We start from the raw sequence: 18029 nt of genomic DNA on the forward strand, positions 1-18029 counted from the left end.
TTGGTATGGTTACTATCCATATGCTTGGCTGAAATGCAAACGTAAGCAGTGCTTGCAGTTCAGACACAGGACTGTTCTAGACTGCGATACATGTGTTTGCATGGACTCTTCCTGTCCTTTCCTCACCCTGCCTCATACCCCTGACACCTGTTACTCTCCTTTGCCAGGAAAAGCTGCCTTTCGTACAGCGCCATGATGTTAAAATGCACTGTAAAAAAAGAGATTGAAACAAAGGCCTAGTTTTAAAATGGATATCGAGAGTTCATGGATCCAACGATAATGACAATACAACATGTATTATTAAAAATAATTTATTTTCAAGACAATGTATAAATTATTGAGACACAGAACTGATCATTTTTAAAATGAATAAATACTTAACAAATACAGATTTAATTATACACTGTTAAACAAGGGAAAAAAAAGTTTCAAAATTTGAAGGTTAATGAATGTTCTTCCCTGGAATGTTCCAGGTTTACCATCATGTACACCACAACAGCTTATTAAAGTATTGTGCAATATTAAGACTGTGACTCTGAGTGGAGATCAAAGCCATAAGTGTGAATATCTTAAATATCTCCTTATGAGACAGACAACTGCCTTTCTGTGTGTTCACTTTGGCAAAAGCACAGGTTTGTTTATCCACGTTTGTTCTTGTAAATAAGACAAAACTAGAAACATTTCAACAACATAATCAGTGTTCAGGAGATACAGATTTTACAGGTAATGTTTTTTCAATTTCGCCATGACGACTCACAAATGGACAGTTATCTCCGTTGATTTTTTTTTTGTTTTTTTTTGGCAGTTACTGCGACATCAAATAATGAATAATCACAAAAACACAGAATTACAAAACCAGTTCAGTTTGTGCAACTGCGGAAAAAAGCGTCGCGCGAAACACAGGCACTGTGCAGAGGAGCGGGTACCGAGGCCGGCTGCAGGAGGAGGTGGAGGAGGAGGCACAGCGGGAGGTGCAGAAAGGGGCGTGGCCCTCGCTCAGGAGTGTTTACGTTCCGACGGTGCGGCTCTCTCGCGGCTGTTCTATGCTGAGGGGATTTCACCGAGGGTTGCTTTCAGTCAAAGGGAGTTTCACACGCATTCTGATGTGGGCAATTCCCTACAGGGCGATTATGATTTTTATGGTGATGAGATTAATTGCAGTTCTAAGCCTATAAAAAACGTGCTAGCTGTGCCAGGCTCTGTAAGCACTTTCTAAGTTTCCAGCGAGATGCAGGAGGAGCAGTGGCTCTCCCTGGCGCTGGCTCTCCCTGTTAGGATCAGTCCTGTGGACACGGCCGGCTGCCATCTCCTAATGATGCTCATTTCTACGTCTGCGCCTGCGACACTCTTGGAACGTAAATGCTACTTCCACGAGAAGATGAAAACTACGGGCTTACAGGCGGCACTGCCAGGGCTGGCAGCGAGCTTCGGCAGGAAACAGGCTTCTGAAAGCTCTTAAAGCACATTTTCTTACTGCGCTTAGATGAAAATTTGGCCAATGTAAAAAAACAAAAAAACACAGCCTTACACCAACTACATCTGGACCCCAAACAGACCATCTCTGACAGCAGTGATCAGTGAGCTGCACAAGGAGAATGCAGAGACTGATCCTTAAAACTGGAAACTGTTCTGAACCGCTTTTAAAAAATCAGCAGCTGAATTTTTACTTAATGGCATCTAATCTGGTAGCATTGCCTTAAAGTGCATGCTCAGTACTACCCAGCTTTAACATCCACTTTACATTAAATCATTTTACTTGTATCAGAGATCAGGTCATTTAGTTTTCAGTAACAGACGTAAGTTATAATGAATGTGCGTGTTTGTGTGTGTGTATGTGTGTTTGTGTTTGAGAGAGACTGTGTGTGGTTTTTATTTTGTTTTTCATTGTTTTCACAGGAAGTGCGCAAAGGCACTTGGGCTGTGCAACCCCATTAGACAGAGTCAGGTAAAAGGAATGAAACTAAAACTGCTGGCTGTTGTTATTTAGCTCAGCATTAAATCAGCAATACTTGGTCCAGAAGTGAACAAGGATCCCAGCAGCTGTGTTAAGTGTTTACTTTACTGAGACAGTACTTCCCAAACCGTCGCTCACACACATACACACCTCAACACCTCTGCAGCACAACCAGCCGCTCATTTCGAACCTTCCTTGCCTTCCACCAAACCCATTCTTTGGGTCTTTCTAGTTAACAGCCAATCAAATTTCACTGGGGAAAAGAGAAGTGCTTCTGCGCTTTTGCATTTTAGGTGCATTGTTTGAATGTGGGTGTTGGAATGTGGTTGCGCAGTGTGGGATGTGCGTAGGATGCGTGCATGGATGTGTGTGGATTAGTGTAGGATGTGTTTGGGATGTGCGTGGATGAGTGTAGGATGTGTTTGGGATGTATGTGGATGAGTGTAGGATGTGTTTGGGATGTGTGTGGATGAGTGTAGGATGTGCTTGGGATGTGTGTGGATGAGTGTAGGATGTGTTTGGGATGTGCGTGGATGAGTGTAGGATGTGTTTGGGATATGTGTGGATGAGTGTAGGATGTGTTTGGGATGTGTGTGGATGAGTGTAGGATGTGTATGGGATGTGTGTGGATGAGTGTGGATGAGTGTAGGATGTGTGTGGGATGTGTGTGGATGAGTGTAGGATGTGTGTGGGATGTGCGTGTACTGCGCCTCCTCCATGCCCCGCCCCTCAGATCACGCTCTGTAGACCTGCTTAAAGTGGTCACATTCGTTGCAGTAGCCGTGCTTGTCCTGGTTGGCGTAGTGGTCGCAGCCCTGGGTCCTGCAGCTCTGTTTGGGCCCGTCTTTGGGTGCCTGAGTCCTGCGGCCCTCCCTGGGGCCCCTGGCCTGACACTCCGCACACAGCTCCAAGCAGCCGGGCGACGCGTTCTTACAGCTGCCGCGGCTGCACTGCAGCCTGGTCTGCGTCTGCGTCTGCGTCTGTGTCTGCGTTTGGGTCTGCGTCTGCGTCTGCCTCGGCTGCGCAGCCCGCTAACAGGAAGACACAACAACAGTACTGTGAGCCAGCGGGAAGAGACCTGTGTGCTCCAACACTTCAGAACACAATCAGCGGCCGAGACATTCATTCATGAGTTAAGACAGACACAAGCGTCACTGGTAATTACCGGAGGAGGGGACTGGTGGCCCCTGGGGGCCCGGGGCCCGGCTCGGTTCAGCCGCACGGCCTGCTCCCGCACGAAGCAGCGGCTGCAGTAGCCCTCGTACATGGGCAGGCCCTGCGAGTTGCAGCCTGCTCCCAGGCACCGGGGGCCGCTGTGGAAGCCCGCCTCCGTGCGGCTCGCACCCGACGAGGGGACCATGCGCTGCGACACCACGGGGTCCGGCCCTGGAACATTCCAGATCAGCCTGCTGTCACCATGGGTAATACCCCCATACTCACACACATAACCCCCATGCTCACACACAACATCCCCCATGCTCAGAGCAAGGGCTCTATTTAAAATGTATTTTGAACAATGTTACAATACCCAGAAAAAAAATTATTAGTGAGAAGATGGTGAAGCAGTGATTACAGCTCCGTACTGTAGGGTGGCAGTACTCACGGTGGTTGGTCTGGTAGTCCACGTAGCAGATGGTGCAGAAGCCCAGCTTCTCAGGCGTCCCGTAGTACTGGCAGCCCGCCCTCTTGCAGGGCTGTCCCGTGCAGCTCTGGCGGTGGAGGGCGGAGAGGCTGGAGTCCCCCCGCGTGTGGACGGGCTCGGAGGCGGGCCCCGACCTCTCCCTGGAGCTCCACTGGAGGCAGGAGGGACAGAGCCCGTTAAACGTCCTTAGCGCCTCCTGCTGGCAGAGAGAGCAGCGCTGGGCCCAGCCGTGGGGGGGCAGGTCCTGGGGGGCTCGGGGCAGCGGGAGAGGGAGGCCGCTCTGGCGCGCGGCGTAGCAGCGTTCGCACAGCCCCTCCCGCTCCACGCGGAGCGTGAACAGGCAGCCCGCCGTCTTGCACTTCATGGCGTGAGTCTCGCTGTACAGGCTGAGGCTGGGGGCCGTGGGCGGGGCCGAGCGAGGGCTGGGCAGGAGGGTGGAGCCCGGGGGCATCGGCTTCGCCCCGGGCTCCGCCTCCGTGTACGCCCCGCCCTGCTCGCCCGCTCGCCTCCTCTCAAAGCACTCGTGACAGTGGGGCTGCGTATCCACGGAGACGTAGTACGAGCACCTGGGCGTGGCGCAGCGGATCTCCACTAGGGACAGCTGGGAGACGGAGAAGGGCGGCGGCCGCTGGGGGCGGGGCTCCCAGGTGGGCTCCCTGTCCTCTTCCCAGCGCTTGTACTCGTGGTTGACCAGCTGCAGGTAGTCCTCCATCAGATCCATGTCTTCTGGAAGGTTCCCTTCATCCAACCTGCCGCAACCAACAGGACAACAGTCACTACACCGCTCTGGGTCTCTACAGCCAATCACATTGCCCTGGGTCTCAATCACATCGCCCTGGGTCTCTACACCCAATCACATTGCCCTGGGTCTGTACACCCAATCACACTGCCCTGGGTCTCTATACCCAATCCCATTGCCATGGGTCTCTACAGCCAATCACATCACTCTGGGTCTCTACATCCAACCAAATCTCCCTGGGTCTCTACAGCCAAGCACACTGCTCTGGATCTCTACAGCCAATCACTCTGCATAGCAACACAGTCCTGCCAGTTTAAAATATCTGAGGCTGATATGATGTCATCCACTGCAATCCAAAGCAATATGCTTGCAAGTAATACAGAACCACACTGCCAAGTGTAAAAGCTTGGCCTTAAAATTTTACAATGTGAGCAATCTACTCTGTCATTTTATAAAACAGAAGATAAATTAACAGTTATCAATTACATCTGCAATAATTTAAAAATTTGTGCGCTAAAAGTCACCTCTGTTAAGAATGAATGATTGACTACATAAATGAATGAAGAAATGACTGAATGAAGAAATGAAAACATTACTGACTGAATGAGTGAATGAATGTTGAGCAGTGATCTTCCCGTGTAAACTCACCTGGCTGCGTGGACGACCTCGGTGTTGAGCCCGAGTCCGCTCACAGATATCTCGGTCAGGGCCAGGTAATCACCAATCAGCCTCCTGCTCTGCTGCTGCTCCTTCTCCAGCAGGAAGTGGACCTTCAGCTCCTCAAAACCGCCCCTTCCTGGGCTGGCCAATGGCACGGCTCGGACCTCTGCAACACGCAGCCTCACTGAGCCTCATTCACATCTACCAGTGCCATTCACACCTGTACTTCTGTGTATGGGTCTGTGTGTTTCTGTGTGTGTGTGTTTGTATGTGCGTGTGTGTGCATGTGCGCGTGCGTCCATGTGAGCGTACATGTGTGTGGATGTGCACGTATGCGTGCGTGCGTGTGTATGTGTGTGCGTGTGAGAACCCTGCTCACCTGGGCCGCTGTCTCTGACGGTCAGGAGGGGAGCGAAGTGTTGAGAGTGGTAGCCGAGCACTATGGGATACTTGTAGCACTCCCTGGGGGGCCAGTGCAGAGGGAGGTAGATGCCCCCCACACTGAGGGGGGAGAGAGAGGACCCAGACTCCATGCTCCTCAGGACCTCATCTGGAGATCCAAACACTCATCTTACACTAGAGCAAACAGCGATGACCCGTGCCCCACACATATGTACTTGTACACACACAGGCTCACTTTCCCCAGTTGTATTTAATCAGTTTTACACTGAAAACTCTCCTGTTTGAACCGCATCTTTCTTCACAATTCACTCTGAGCATTTATTCTAGGTTACAACAGTGGCGGTCCATTTAACACCGTGTCTATAAACCCATTTCATACTCCAGTACCACGTCCTCAGTCTCCCTCTTGCACCAACTATGGAACTGAACTTTATGTTTATGTGCTGACTGCTGCTACTGCTTGGCATTGATACTGTGACTTTGTTGTTACACGTGGGACCTAATCCTGTCTGCGCGCTGATTAAAGTGTCTCAGCACAGGAGCGTACGCTAAGCGCCTAAATGTAAACGTAACGTTGGAACGCGCTTTACCGGCGATGACGATGATGGGCCTTCGGAGGATGTTGGAAAGGATGAAGATGTGAATGTCCTCGAGCGAGTCGTACTGCAGGCCGCTGCGGCTGGAGCCCAGAGACGCCATCTTCACCACCTTCTCCCACTCCTCCTCCCAGTTCTGAGCAAACACAGACACAGGCCGGAGCTGAGCACAGCATCCCTCACCTGCCCACACACTCTAACACTGTGATACTCACTAGTGTGCTGTAATGTGTGATACTCACTAGTGTGCTGTAATGTGTGATACTCACTAGTGTGCTGTAATGTGTGATACACACTAATGTGCTGTAATGTGTGATACTCACTAGTGTGCTGTAATGTGAGATACTCACTAGTGTGCTGTAATGTGTGATACTGACTAGTGTGCTGTAATGTGTGATACTCACTAGTGTGTTGTACCGCAGCCCCGTTTGTGTGAATTCCTGTGACTGCAGCAGTTGCGTCTGGAAACGCATGCGGAAGTTGCGCGTGTCCGTGTCCTTCAGGGCTCCATATAGCGCCTTGCGCAGGACCAGGTCTGTGTCCTGCACCCCGAGCATGTACTGCGACGCCGCATGCAGCAGGCAGTTGCCGTCACCTGCAGCACAGAGATTATAGAGTTACTTCAGAGCTTATTCATTTCACTATACACAAGCGTGCACACACGCACACACAACCGCACTGTTTAATAAAACAGCAGACCGTTTCATAAAGCGACTGTTTTACAAAACACTGCTCCATTTCATGATAATCAGAGCAAAAATACGTAACACTCCGCCTGATATAATAATTCGTTACAAGCATCCAGAACAGTCGAACATCAGAGAAAGAGGAAGTGAGGGGATTTCCACATAACCGCAGATGTCCTGACCACCTGACCTCAGAAAACAGGAAGAGGCCCTGACAGATACATGAAACGTTTAAGCACTGAAGCGGAACTACACAAGTACACGGACCTCCGCAGTCAGTTAATGAAACGTCTTTTGTATTTGTGCAGATCAACAGTGTTTTCTGCAACCATTGAAGGGCCAACCATTGACAACTGAAGGGTCAAAACTCCATTGGACAAAGTTTGAAAGTGTGCACCTTCTAAGCTAAGAGTTCAGCCAAAACAAGAAGTAGTAATTAATTGCCCTCTGACTTAGAGAAAATGCTGATCTGTCTGCAGGGCACAGTGCCATGAATCCACGGGTTCCTCTTTAGTTTCAAACCACTGTGCTGTGATTCTGATAAATGAGCAGAAGTGAGAAATGATTGTTCGCATTGACCAGCATTCCTGCTTCCCCTGGCAACAGCCAAACAATGACAGTGTTCGTGCTGCGCACCTGCGAAGATTATTACGTACACTCAAAAGAATCAGGAACACATTCAATATCAACCCTGTGAACTTTCACCAAGCACGATGATACCTACCATACCCATTGTGAGATTCTGAAACACGGTCATGTGAACGGGTCGAAGGGACAGGATTGGCTGTGGAACAGACAGGAATTCCCCTGAATGTGTCTCTGACTAAGTGTTGGGTTGCCAGCACTGCATGTATTTTCAATCTGGAGATATCAAAGTTGTGAATGAGCAGCAGGCTTTCCAGGGGCCTCGGCCTTGATGGAATGCCTCTACTGTCTTCTTCAGCAGGCAATAAAAAGCCTGGAATTTTTTTTTGGGGGGGGGGGGGGTTTCTTTGATTTTGGGAAAATTTGAGGGCGCAGAACCTCCTGCATCCCCACGGCTCACGTGCAGCGAATCCAGGCCCATGAGGCATCGCGTGGCACAACCACCCCGCCCCCTCCCGTCGCCACGGGAACCGGGTGCCAGGCGAAGAGTGGAAACACACTCAGCAGTGCTGTGAACTCAGAACTGGAGTGTGATGTGCGGCAGGAGCACAGATACCGCAGAAGCAGGGCGTCTGTGGGCGCAAGGCTGTCGCCGAGATAAAACGACGCACGGGTTCGAGCTGCAAGGGCGCTCAAAATAACTGCCGTGGTGAGTCTGCAGCAGACCTCAGCCCTGAACACAGGATACTGATACAGCTTGTGTTCAGAGAACCACTGAGCACAGTACAGAACTACAGAAACTCATTTCTCAGACGTATTGCCACAAAGAGCTGTTTTTGAAAAAACTGCACAACAATCATAACAGTGACGCTGGGCCAGAGAGTTTGGGTTTTCCAACACATTCAGATTCTTGATCCGTTTCCACTGAAACTTTATTTTGAACGAGAAAATATGCAAAGACTTGGAAACTTCACTACACAGTCGATCTGAATGGAAAATGAACCTAAGGGAGGTGCTAATATGCAATCAATACAATGGAATCTACATAAAAAAGGTTTTCCATGGTTAAAAGGAATCTTCTCTTCACACAACACAACAGAGAGACTTTCCCTCACTTCCTGCTCTACGGCTACCAAATTACATGGCTGCTTCTGTACTACATGAAGAGTTATATACTAGGAAATAAACAAACAGAAATAAGCTGCATCCATTTGCAATCAGGCCCAACAATTACTGTATCTGAGCCAGAGTATGAGAATACTGGCTTTGTATAAGAGAATATAACACACAAAATATTTTTGCATACTAATATATTTGTGACTGTAAACACTTGTAGTTTATTTGGTAAAAAGTGGGCAATGTTTTTGAAGAAGTATTAAAAAGGTATACCGCAGCACATATATATACCCTAGTATGTATGCATATACTGTGTTAGATTACTGTGTTTTCACAACAAGCACAAGATTTCACAACAAGCACACCACCCACCAAATTAAATTTGAGAAAAGTTTCAAAACGATCACAGTATCATTATAAAAATGGCTTCCAGCTCGTATTCCACACCATTCCTCCAGCAGAGGCATGAGCCATTTGGCAATGAGAGGGCCACAGGGCCCACATGGGGCATCACTGTGGGTGCCGTCTGTGGGTAATGTGTGTGGGGTAATGTCTGTGGGTAATGTGTGTGGGGTAATGTGTGTGTGTAATGCCTGTGGGGTAATGTGTGTGGGTAATGTGTGTGGGGTAATGTCTGTGGGTAATGTGTGTGGGGTAATGTCTGTGGGTAATGTGTGTGGGTAATGTCTGTGGGGTAATGTGTGTGGGTAATGTGTGTGGGGTAATGTCTGTGGGTAATGTGTGTGGGGTAATGTCTGTGGGTAATGTGTATGTGTAATGCCTGTGGGGTAATGTGTGTGGGTAATGTGTGTGGGGTAATGTCCGTGGATAATGTCTGTGGATCTGTCATGTCAGACGCACTAAGGCAGTTCTGCTGAATTACAGACACGTGTGAGCTTCCATCAGGCAGCGGTTCACACGGTCAGAACTGAGTCATGTGGCTGTCACCATCCTGCTTATCCAATGCGGGTTTGTCCACATGTTGTAACAAATGTCTGAAAGTAGCTGTGTTCCCGCTCACTCACTCACTCAAACTCTTAAGAGGAAATTCCCAGTAGGCCCATAAGGGAAGGAAGTGTGCCTCATCCCTGAGTTTTCTGACTTTCGCACGTCTCTCTTTACAGGAATCACAAAGCCCAACTCCTCTAATGGGAAGATCTGACACACAGGAAACTGGGAATGCCCACTACTTTACAAACTATCAGCATCTAGTCAGCGTTTCTTTCTGTCATGTGCAAAGCCTCACTTAACTGTGTAAGTGGTTTTCTTGTTATTACAAATATGAAAATTGACCTAACTTCTTTGAAATGACTCTGAATGTATGCTTTTTTATGGCCTGCATTTCAGGAACGCACACACACAGACACAGACACACACATGCTGATGTCACCCACCGTGTTACTCATAAGGAAACAGTGGTTATCACCAGACCTCCAGCTCTGAGAAAGCAGGTAAAACCCATTCCACACACCAACATGCACTTCAGCAACCTCTACTGTTTACTTCAGAAAGTGGTCGGAAATACCTTATATTTAGTTACCGGAGTTTCCAAGAATGAAATCTGAAATGTTCTCATGACACATGACTTGCATTAGCCGTCTGTAGCCTTAGCGTCTCAGCCAAACCTCAGAATGACAAGGCCATTCTCTATGCTGACAGATAGCAATAAGCCGCTAATCAAGAGCTAGTAACATAGCTGTGCTACTAAGCTCATCCCTCCTCAGCAAATACACAGCCCATGGGGTCCAGGCCCAGGGAGGTGCAGTCTACATGTACATGCTGACAGAGTCACACACTCCCATCTGGCCCCAATCAGAAAACATCTTTTTATAAATACATTTTGTTCAGCACAGGAAACCGTCAGTTCAGAGCGCAACCGAATTCCGTCTGGACGAGTAACTCTGCTGTGCTGTCAGGACAAATGGGATACTGCACTGATCCTGTCCAGACAGCTCCTGTGCTGACAAAACAGACGGAAAGCTGGCTGATCTCTGTTCGTGGCCTGCGCCTAGTCTGCCGTGGGGAAAGCCAACCAAGGTCCCCCCCACCGAGCCTCACCATTGGTCCGCAGCGGCACCAGATTCTTCACCTCGTGGCACCAGTTGAGCTTCTTCTCCTGCTCCAGGGCAGTCTGCATGGCCCGGTCCAGCAGGACGCCCTGGACCAGCTGGCAGAAGGCCAGGGGGAAGTGCCCGGTGGGCAGCATCTCCACGGTGTGCCGGTGCAGCGTGCGCAGGTGGTGGATGACGCCGCAGCTGCTGGTCGGCTTCACCACATCGTTTGGCACCTGCTCCCGGATCTTCATGGCCTTCAGAAGGTTGCTCACAAACAAGAACTTGGGCAGGAAGTTGTGCCCCTGGGACATCCTGTGTACCGGAGGGTAGGAGAACCAGTAGAAACTGGAGGAGAACACACATTCCATTTTTTAGTTAGTGGCAGCTAATGACACACTAAAAACACACAGATAACACACTAATAACCCACAGTCTGACCCTCAGCACTGAAACTACGCTATATACACACTGTCTAGCTCTGACTTTAGCCCACCTTAATAATCCTCACTAAGTAAGAATTTCCCCACACCGTTCCGGCTTAGCGCAATGCTAACTCAATCCCCTCTTTTACCTGCACCCCTAACATTGTGTGAAAGTACCCTTCACACAATATTTCAGCAAAAATATTTTTGGTTTCACATCCTCTAACAACGTGTTGGAAAAGACATTTTTCGAAAATATGAGTTCATGGCTTAGTCATCAGAAATGATGTCACCTACCATCTACAGTTTAATTTCCTCAGCTCTACACTACCTGAGAACTGACAAATCCTATCACAACTCTGTCCATATTAAACAATCTGTGTCACTATCTGACAGGGTTAAATCCATATAAGAGGGTATAAATATGACATATCATCCTTTAACACTGGAAGATTGAACCATATGTTTCAGACTCATGATCATGTTATCTGTCATTGTGCAGCTATTTCTGTAACACCTGTTTGCAGACACTTCTGAGGCAGGCACAATGTAGGCCTATACTGTCTGGTTTACTACTACTCCGATCTACTACTACTAATATAATAATAATAATAATAATAATAATAAGAATAATAATAATACATGTTCACAGGGGTATTGCTTGCAGCAGACATTTAACTATAGAAGACTACAACATGGGTGTCTGGCAACAGCTAGCCATTTCTGTTCAAAATCAGTCCAGATACATATTAGAACAATCACCGTCTTTCGTGCTGATTTTCTGAACGTAACGTAGGCTACGCACATTTAGGCCGCCGATGGAACTATACATTCCGTACCAGCTAACGAGCTTCCGCCCTGCAAAAATATGTCAAGCATCTGTCAAAAGCATGCTGTCTGTCCACTGGTCCCACTCCGGCAGATATACTCATCTTTATGTGACCTGAGCGAGCTGACAGCATATCTACGATTACTCAGAAATGCCATATTAGCTAACGTTAAAATGTATATATGCAGCGCCTGTTCCAAATGGATGGTCGTCAAGAAACATTTTTAACGCAAGTGCATCATTGGACTGTTCCTTGAAGCACAAATGTAAGCACTGATGTGATTCGCTATTGTGGTTAATCTGTATCATTTATGATATCAAAAAGTGCAGCTACGCGCAGTTAGCAAGCTAAATAGTCAATCACAACGTTATGCGTACGTACCTGTAAAATATGTCGGTATCAACAACAGTCCCTCAGCGATGGCCAGGCGATCCTGCTGTCCCTTTAGCCAGAATAACCAAATCGATGCAGACCGCCATTAAGGCTTCACAATCCGAACCACTCCATCGTGTTCGGTAACGTTAACGTTAGGCTTTTAGCTCGCTGTGCGTGTGTGCGTGTCTGTATGTAGCTACCCAATGCGATTCACTTTGTGTACCAAGGTTTTTTTATGTGGTCAGGAAAAAACCCAGACTGCGGGGATTTCCGTCTACGGGACTTTCCAGAGCTTTCACAAACCTGCTCCAAACAGGATTGTTCTAAGCGAACGCTAGGGGCACACGATCACAGTGACATCACGGCAGTCTTTTGTGTGTCTTGTCGTGGGATGCAGGGCGCAGGGAACCGAATAGCCCCACCCACTGTCTACATAGAACCCTTACGTCATTTCATGAACTGCGGTATTCTGCGAGTTACCTGTAATAGCATTACTCTTACTCATATCACCGAAGAATTAAAAATGTCCCATTCAAAACTCAGGGAGTTTCACGGATTTGCGCGTCCTCTAGATTCAGTTATGATGTAGATGTCAAATACCCAATGGACATATGAAAGAAAAACTGGACATTTGGTGATATTCACAAAATCAAGACCAAAATATGATCAGTGAAAGAGTAAAACAGATCACACGGTAAATATTACAGAACAGTATTCAAATAATTTTTGTAAAAATATAATGTTCCATTTTTTAGTTAAAATTTTGTTCATATCAAGCTTATTTGAAAAGTTTTTTTGTAGCCTAAACAAAGCAAAAATGTATTTAAAAAATAATAATAATCAAAATAAAATATAACGTAAATACAAACGGATGATACAGATGGGGTTTCCTGCTCTACTGTTTCTCTCTTACTTAATGCACCGTACTGCCGCTGTCGAATAGATCTTGTCTGTATGCACGTAGTCAAAAGAGTTAGTCACACTGGTAGGCATGTCAGCAATATGAAAATTAGGTTATTGCAATATCCCCATGACTTTACCGGCACATAGGGAAACTTGACTGGAAAACGTACAAGTCTACAGAAATGCATATATTATTTAAAATGATGTTCTGTAAATTCAATTAGGAGCTGAATGGTAAGTGGCAACAAGGGAATTCGAAGAGGCGAGGTTTCACTGTAAATCTGTAAAAAAAAAAAAAAAAAAAAAAGGGCTTCCCATCAACTTAAAAAATTTTTTTGTACTGTGTATAACTGTACTGTGGAAAAGTTCTTGAAAACTAAGGGTCAAGGGAAATTATACAAAAACATAAAAACTGAACAATGTTTGGCAAACTAAATCAGGTTCAGAACTTTCCTGTTGGAAATCATTTCTGGATTTTATACCAATTTCCATTTTATTTATTAATTATTTATTTTAATGAACACAGTGATTTAAATAATGCAATAGTTTAGCTTTATTTATTAATTAGCTGACAAACAGCAATAATATAATGTTCTTGTGTCCTCATATACAATGTTTTACTGTGGTATAATCTTCAGAGGAACCAGAAAATGAATAGAGCTAATTAGTTTATTGGGTAACTGGTGGAAAACTGGTATATTGGCATAACTCCATAAATAAATAGATTCCCCACCTCGTAGTTAAATATACGTGCATGTACATAACCCTGAGAACCGGTCTATGTGCATACACCTTCACTGATAAATGATGGTATTTAAGTTCATGCTGCTAATGCTAGCACAATAGAGGAACTTGTGGAGCATCAATGATCATGGAGTTTGTTCTTCAGTAGGGGATGAGCTGTGCACTAGAGCTCCTAGTCTCTTCTTACAGGCCTACAGGGTGCCAAGCCTAGACTTACAGGCTGCAAAATTATCCTCCTGCTGTGCCTGTTTATGTAATAAGGCACATGATTGCTTAATTCTGTGGATCTTGTGCAGTTCATGGCACAGGCCTTTTGTCTTGGCAGAAGTTGAGGAACAGCCTTGTGGTTAGACAGTGCCCCTCCCACTATGGGGTTGTGTGTCTCAATTAGTCAACAGTTGATGCATCTGGGCTTTAAAATGTACCACCTATTGTAAAGCGTCTTTGAGTTCATGAAAAGCGCTATATAAAATAAATTTATTATTTATTATTATTATTATTATTATTATTATTATTATTATTATTATTATTATTATTAAAAGTGCTGGAGACATCATTATAATATATGTCAAGGCTAAAACTAAGCACACTTGACCTGGTCTTGCATTAAACGAGAAAAATAATACTTAGTTGGAGAAAAATGTAAACAGCCTCATTCGTTTGTCAATGTAAAGACCAGAGTTGAGCCTGAGAAAAAGTCAGTGACAAACCAAACATTAGGCTTACCAAAATTAAGTATTTGGACCAACATTAAGAAAAATAGCATTGGTGAGCTCAGTAATTGCAAAATTCCTGGTTGGCTAAGGAAGACCTCTACAGTTGATGACAGAAGAATTCTCATCATAATGAAGAAAAACCCTCAAACACCTGTCCCAACAGATCAGCCACTAGTTTCCCGCAAAAACAGGATGGCCAGGTCACATTTTGCTATGGAGTACAAAAAACAGCCAGCAGAGTTTTCTAAAAAAGGTAGGCCTAGTGGCCAAAACGTACCCCTTCAGTCAATCCTGTAGTTAGCCATTGATATAGTCTTATATACACTTAAATGGTCAAGTATAATCACAGAGGTTATGAAATTAAATGCGGATGTCTGGGCTGGGTAAGGAGCTTAGCGTCAAGCGTCAAACTAGGTGCTACGGAGCTGAAAACATTAGCTAGCTTAGTGTCAAGTGTCAAGTTTGCTTTTACGGAGCTGACATGCTAGGTAGCTTAGCCTCAAGTGTCAAGTTTGCTTTTACGGAGCTGACATGCTAGGTAGCTTAGCCTCAAGTGTCAAGCTTGCTTTTACGGAGCTTTCATGCTAGGTAGCTTAGCCTGAAGTGTCAAGCTTGCTTTTACGGAGCTTTCATGCTAGGTAGCTTAGCCTCAAGTGTCAAGCTTGCTTTTACGGAGCTTTCATGCTAGGTAGCTTAGCCTGAAGTGTCAAGCTTGCTTTTACGGAGCTTTCATGCTAGGTAGCTTAGCCTCAAGTGTCAAGCTTGCTTTTACGGAGCTTTCATGCTAGGTAGCTTAGCCTCAAGTGTCATGCTGGCCTTTACGGAGCTGACACACTAAGTAGCTTAGCTTAGCATAATAGTGACATTACATACACACACATTTACTCTGTGTGTTGACAATCTTTATAGTGCCTGAAAAAAAAAAAAAAAAACACATTTACCAAACACATCGTCATGCCACTTGCAATAATTCTTATGATATGCAACCAAACATTGTCATGTTTAAATTCTAGAATAGAACATAGACCAAAAGTAAAAACCTTACCCAACCACAAATACAATTTACACTGGCACATAGATTGACTTGATTGTCATCTCAAATCTATCAATATCTGAATGAAAGGGGTTTCAGTACTTTTATTTGTAATTTGTGGACAGTAAAATAGATTAACCCCAGTCTTATTAAAAACATTTCCCTCTCAAGTCACTACTGTGCCACAGAAATCAGAAGAAAGGTATATCGCACTGCCAACAACAGCTAACCCGAGGGCCTCTAGTACTTTATTTATTTATTTATTTATTTATTTTTGAGAAATGAAGCAGCAGAGGCTCAGACCTGTGACTACAGGCCCATTCTGCCCTCATGGTGTGCAACTTCACTGAACCACTCAGCACCCAGAAATAACTGATATTAAGTAGCAAGGGAATGGAAAATTTAATAAGTACAATTATCAATTGAAATAATTATTATTCAACTGAGTTAAAATGCAAACAACAGCACTAATATGCAAAAATCAACAACAACAACAATAATAATAATAATAATCGATGCATATTTAATTTGCATAACATTGGGAGACTACACATGACAACAGCGTCACTCAGTGGTCAGTTTTTAATTGTGCACCTGAAGCTGACGGAAAGAGTTCTTCCGGTTTTTAGGGCTGTTCGTGGCATATTTGATACACTACATAAGGACGTTGTCTGCCAGCCAGTTTCAATGGCAATTGGCAAATTAATATAGGCCTACGTTTAACGGTGTTTGGGCATATGCAGCTGTGCTGAGACCTTTCCACTGTTATTTTGAATTTCCCACCGTTTTTGTAGATGCAAGCAATCATAAAAGTAACGGTTAAAAACACGTTTGTTAAGTTATGAATCAGTTTAATGTTGTGTCAAGCGGCGTTTCAGTGACTTTTGCTGGGGGAGTTTAGACTTTGTTCCTGCGATTTTGGAGATTTCGTGTTGAATGAAAACAGTCACTGTTGCCACTACTCAATGCAGTTACATCCTATTTACACAAGGGGGCAGACACGCTCCATGGATTTACGTTACGCTTCAGCGTTAGGAACAGCTAAGACTTGTCCAAATTTGTCTGCGTGTACGTACAAATGCTGTATTCATAATTTAATTGGAATATAGGCTCAGTTAAAGTGCTGCACACAGACGGAGAAGACCAAAATCACAGTGCTTCACCGGCATGTACTGCAACGGTGCGAATCAGAAAGGATTTTATTTAAAAGGTAAGAGGAGCCTGAGTGGTTCCTTACTGATATTACTAATACTCTGCAGGCTCCAGGCTCATATTAATGGCAGTCTTGACGCATAGTTTGCATCGTCACAGATGTGCTATTCCAAACGGACCCTAAGTGTAACTTTGAGCTTCTCATACAAAAGAAACTGATTGTCACGTGGTGGCAAACTAATCAGATACACAGTACTAATATTTGTCAGTGGTGGTGATGGGCGATTATTGACCTGAACTGACCATAGCTAGATGTTGTGGAGTGATATTATAGAGAAGAGGTTTCAAGGCCAAGACTGGAGAGCTGCTATACTGAAAGTTTGTATTGTTTAACTTTAATTGCCTTTATAACAGTAATAAACAGCTGAGATCTTAAAATGGATTGAAATGCATAGTCTGTCTCTACAGTGATAACATTTTTTTCTGTTTTTATTGATACAGTAATTATTCACCTCCCACAAAGGCCTCTGTTAATGTACTTATATTCATAAGGACTTCAATAAAACTAATGTGCGCTGAGGCAGAATCAAAGTATCCTGTGATCCAAAAAATATCAGAATATTGGCCACACCTCTGCATATTTGAGATGACATTACCAGTGAACATTTATTCCTTCTCTGTACAATGCCTGAATGTTATATTCTTCCAGAGAAAGAGAATGTTTAACTGTCATTATTGTCTTTACAATGCCCAGTTATACGTATACAGTGCAAGGGGAATCTCACAAAGTGGGATTAATAAGAAGTTTGCTGGTTAACATTTGCAAATATTTTTAAACATTGTATATTTTATTGTGTTTCACCCAATTCAAAATATTCACAAGTCGGCACACTCCCAAAAACCCCACTTTGTGAAATCCCCAAGGGGTTACAAAACCTTGTAATTTTGAGGCACAGAGGCCTGTATCACAAAGAAAGGTTACTGAACTGGATAACTGCTCTGAGTAAAACTCGGAAGTACTCTTTTTACTTCAGTCTGTGTTCCAGATTTGGGAGGGTTCTGGATTTTACTCAGTGTGGTTATCCAGCTATCTCAGTAACCCTGCGTTGTGAAACAGGGCCCTGCTCAGGGTGTGATAGTTTTTGTTTGCATCGTAAAATCGGTAACTATAGCAGGTGAGGTGAGTCAACTGCGTAATAAGCTGGTTTAATTGATCAATTAAGAGCTGACATAGAAAGACCTGCCCATCCTGTGACTCTCCAAAGGCAGAATGGGCTCCAGTGCTCCACTGCTTTGCACTGGTGTTTCTGCATCCAATGGCCAGTCTATGCCGCCCTCAAAGATCTGCCAGAAATTATTTCAATGTGCGTTTAATTTTATTTGAACCCAAACACGCCAAATATTACAGTGGTGCTGAACT

At 45.0% G+C, this 18029-nt stretch overlaps 1 protein-coding gene across 1 annotated transcript; it reads right to left on the reverse strand.

Annotated features, from left to right (window-relative positions):
• Nucleotides 1–295: 295 nt before the first annotated feature.
• Nucleotides 296–12435, reverse strand: tnfaip3 (tumor necrosis factor, alpha-induced protein 3). The gene is made up of 9 exons (XM_035400737.1): nucleotides 12068–12435; nucleotides 10439–10779; nucleotides 6398–6588; nucleotides 5988–6129; nucleotides 5375–5545; nucleotides 4984–5161; nucleotides 3558–4345; nucleotides 3120–3340; nucleotides 296–2985 (listed from the first exon to the last, which is right to left on the reverse strand). Exons 2-9 carry the CDS (start codon nucleotides 10743–10745, stop codon nucleotides 2689–2691), a joined length of 2295 nt encoding a protein of 764 aa, XP_035256628.1. The 5' UTR covers nucleotides 10746–10779; nucleotides 12068–12435; the 3' UTR covers nucleotides 296–2688.
• Between the last annotated feature and the right edge of the window lie 5594 nt (nucleotides 12436–18029).

This window comes from Anguilla anguilla, chromosome 18 (genome assembly GCF_013347855.1).
Source record: "Anguilla anguilla isolate fAngAng1 chromosome 18, fAngAng1.pri, whole genome shotgun sequence".
Classification (NCBI taxonomy): domain Eukaryota; kingdom Metazoa; phylum Chordata; class Actinopteri; order Anguilliformes; family Anguillidae; genus Anguilla; species Anguilla anguilla.

What these genes read in the sequence shown, in the direction of transcription:
- tnfaip3 (XM_035400737.1), bottom strand. Translation starts at nt 10,745, where the DNA reads ATGTCCCAGGGGCACAACTTCCTGCCCAAGTTCTTGTTTGTGAGCAAC. An exon ending in GGACTACCAGACCAACCACC is followed by an intron (nt 3,341 to 3,557) that starts GTGAGTACTGCC and finishes GGAATGTTCCAG; the next exon opens with GGCCGGACCCCGTGGTGTCG. An exon ending in GCCACCAGTCCCCTCCTCCG is followed by an intron (nt 2,986 to 3,119) that starts GTAATTACCAGT and finishes TCTTCCTGTTAG; the next exon opens with CGGGCTGCGCAGCCGAGGCA.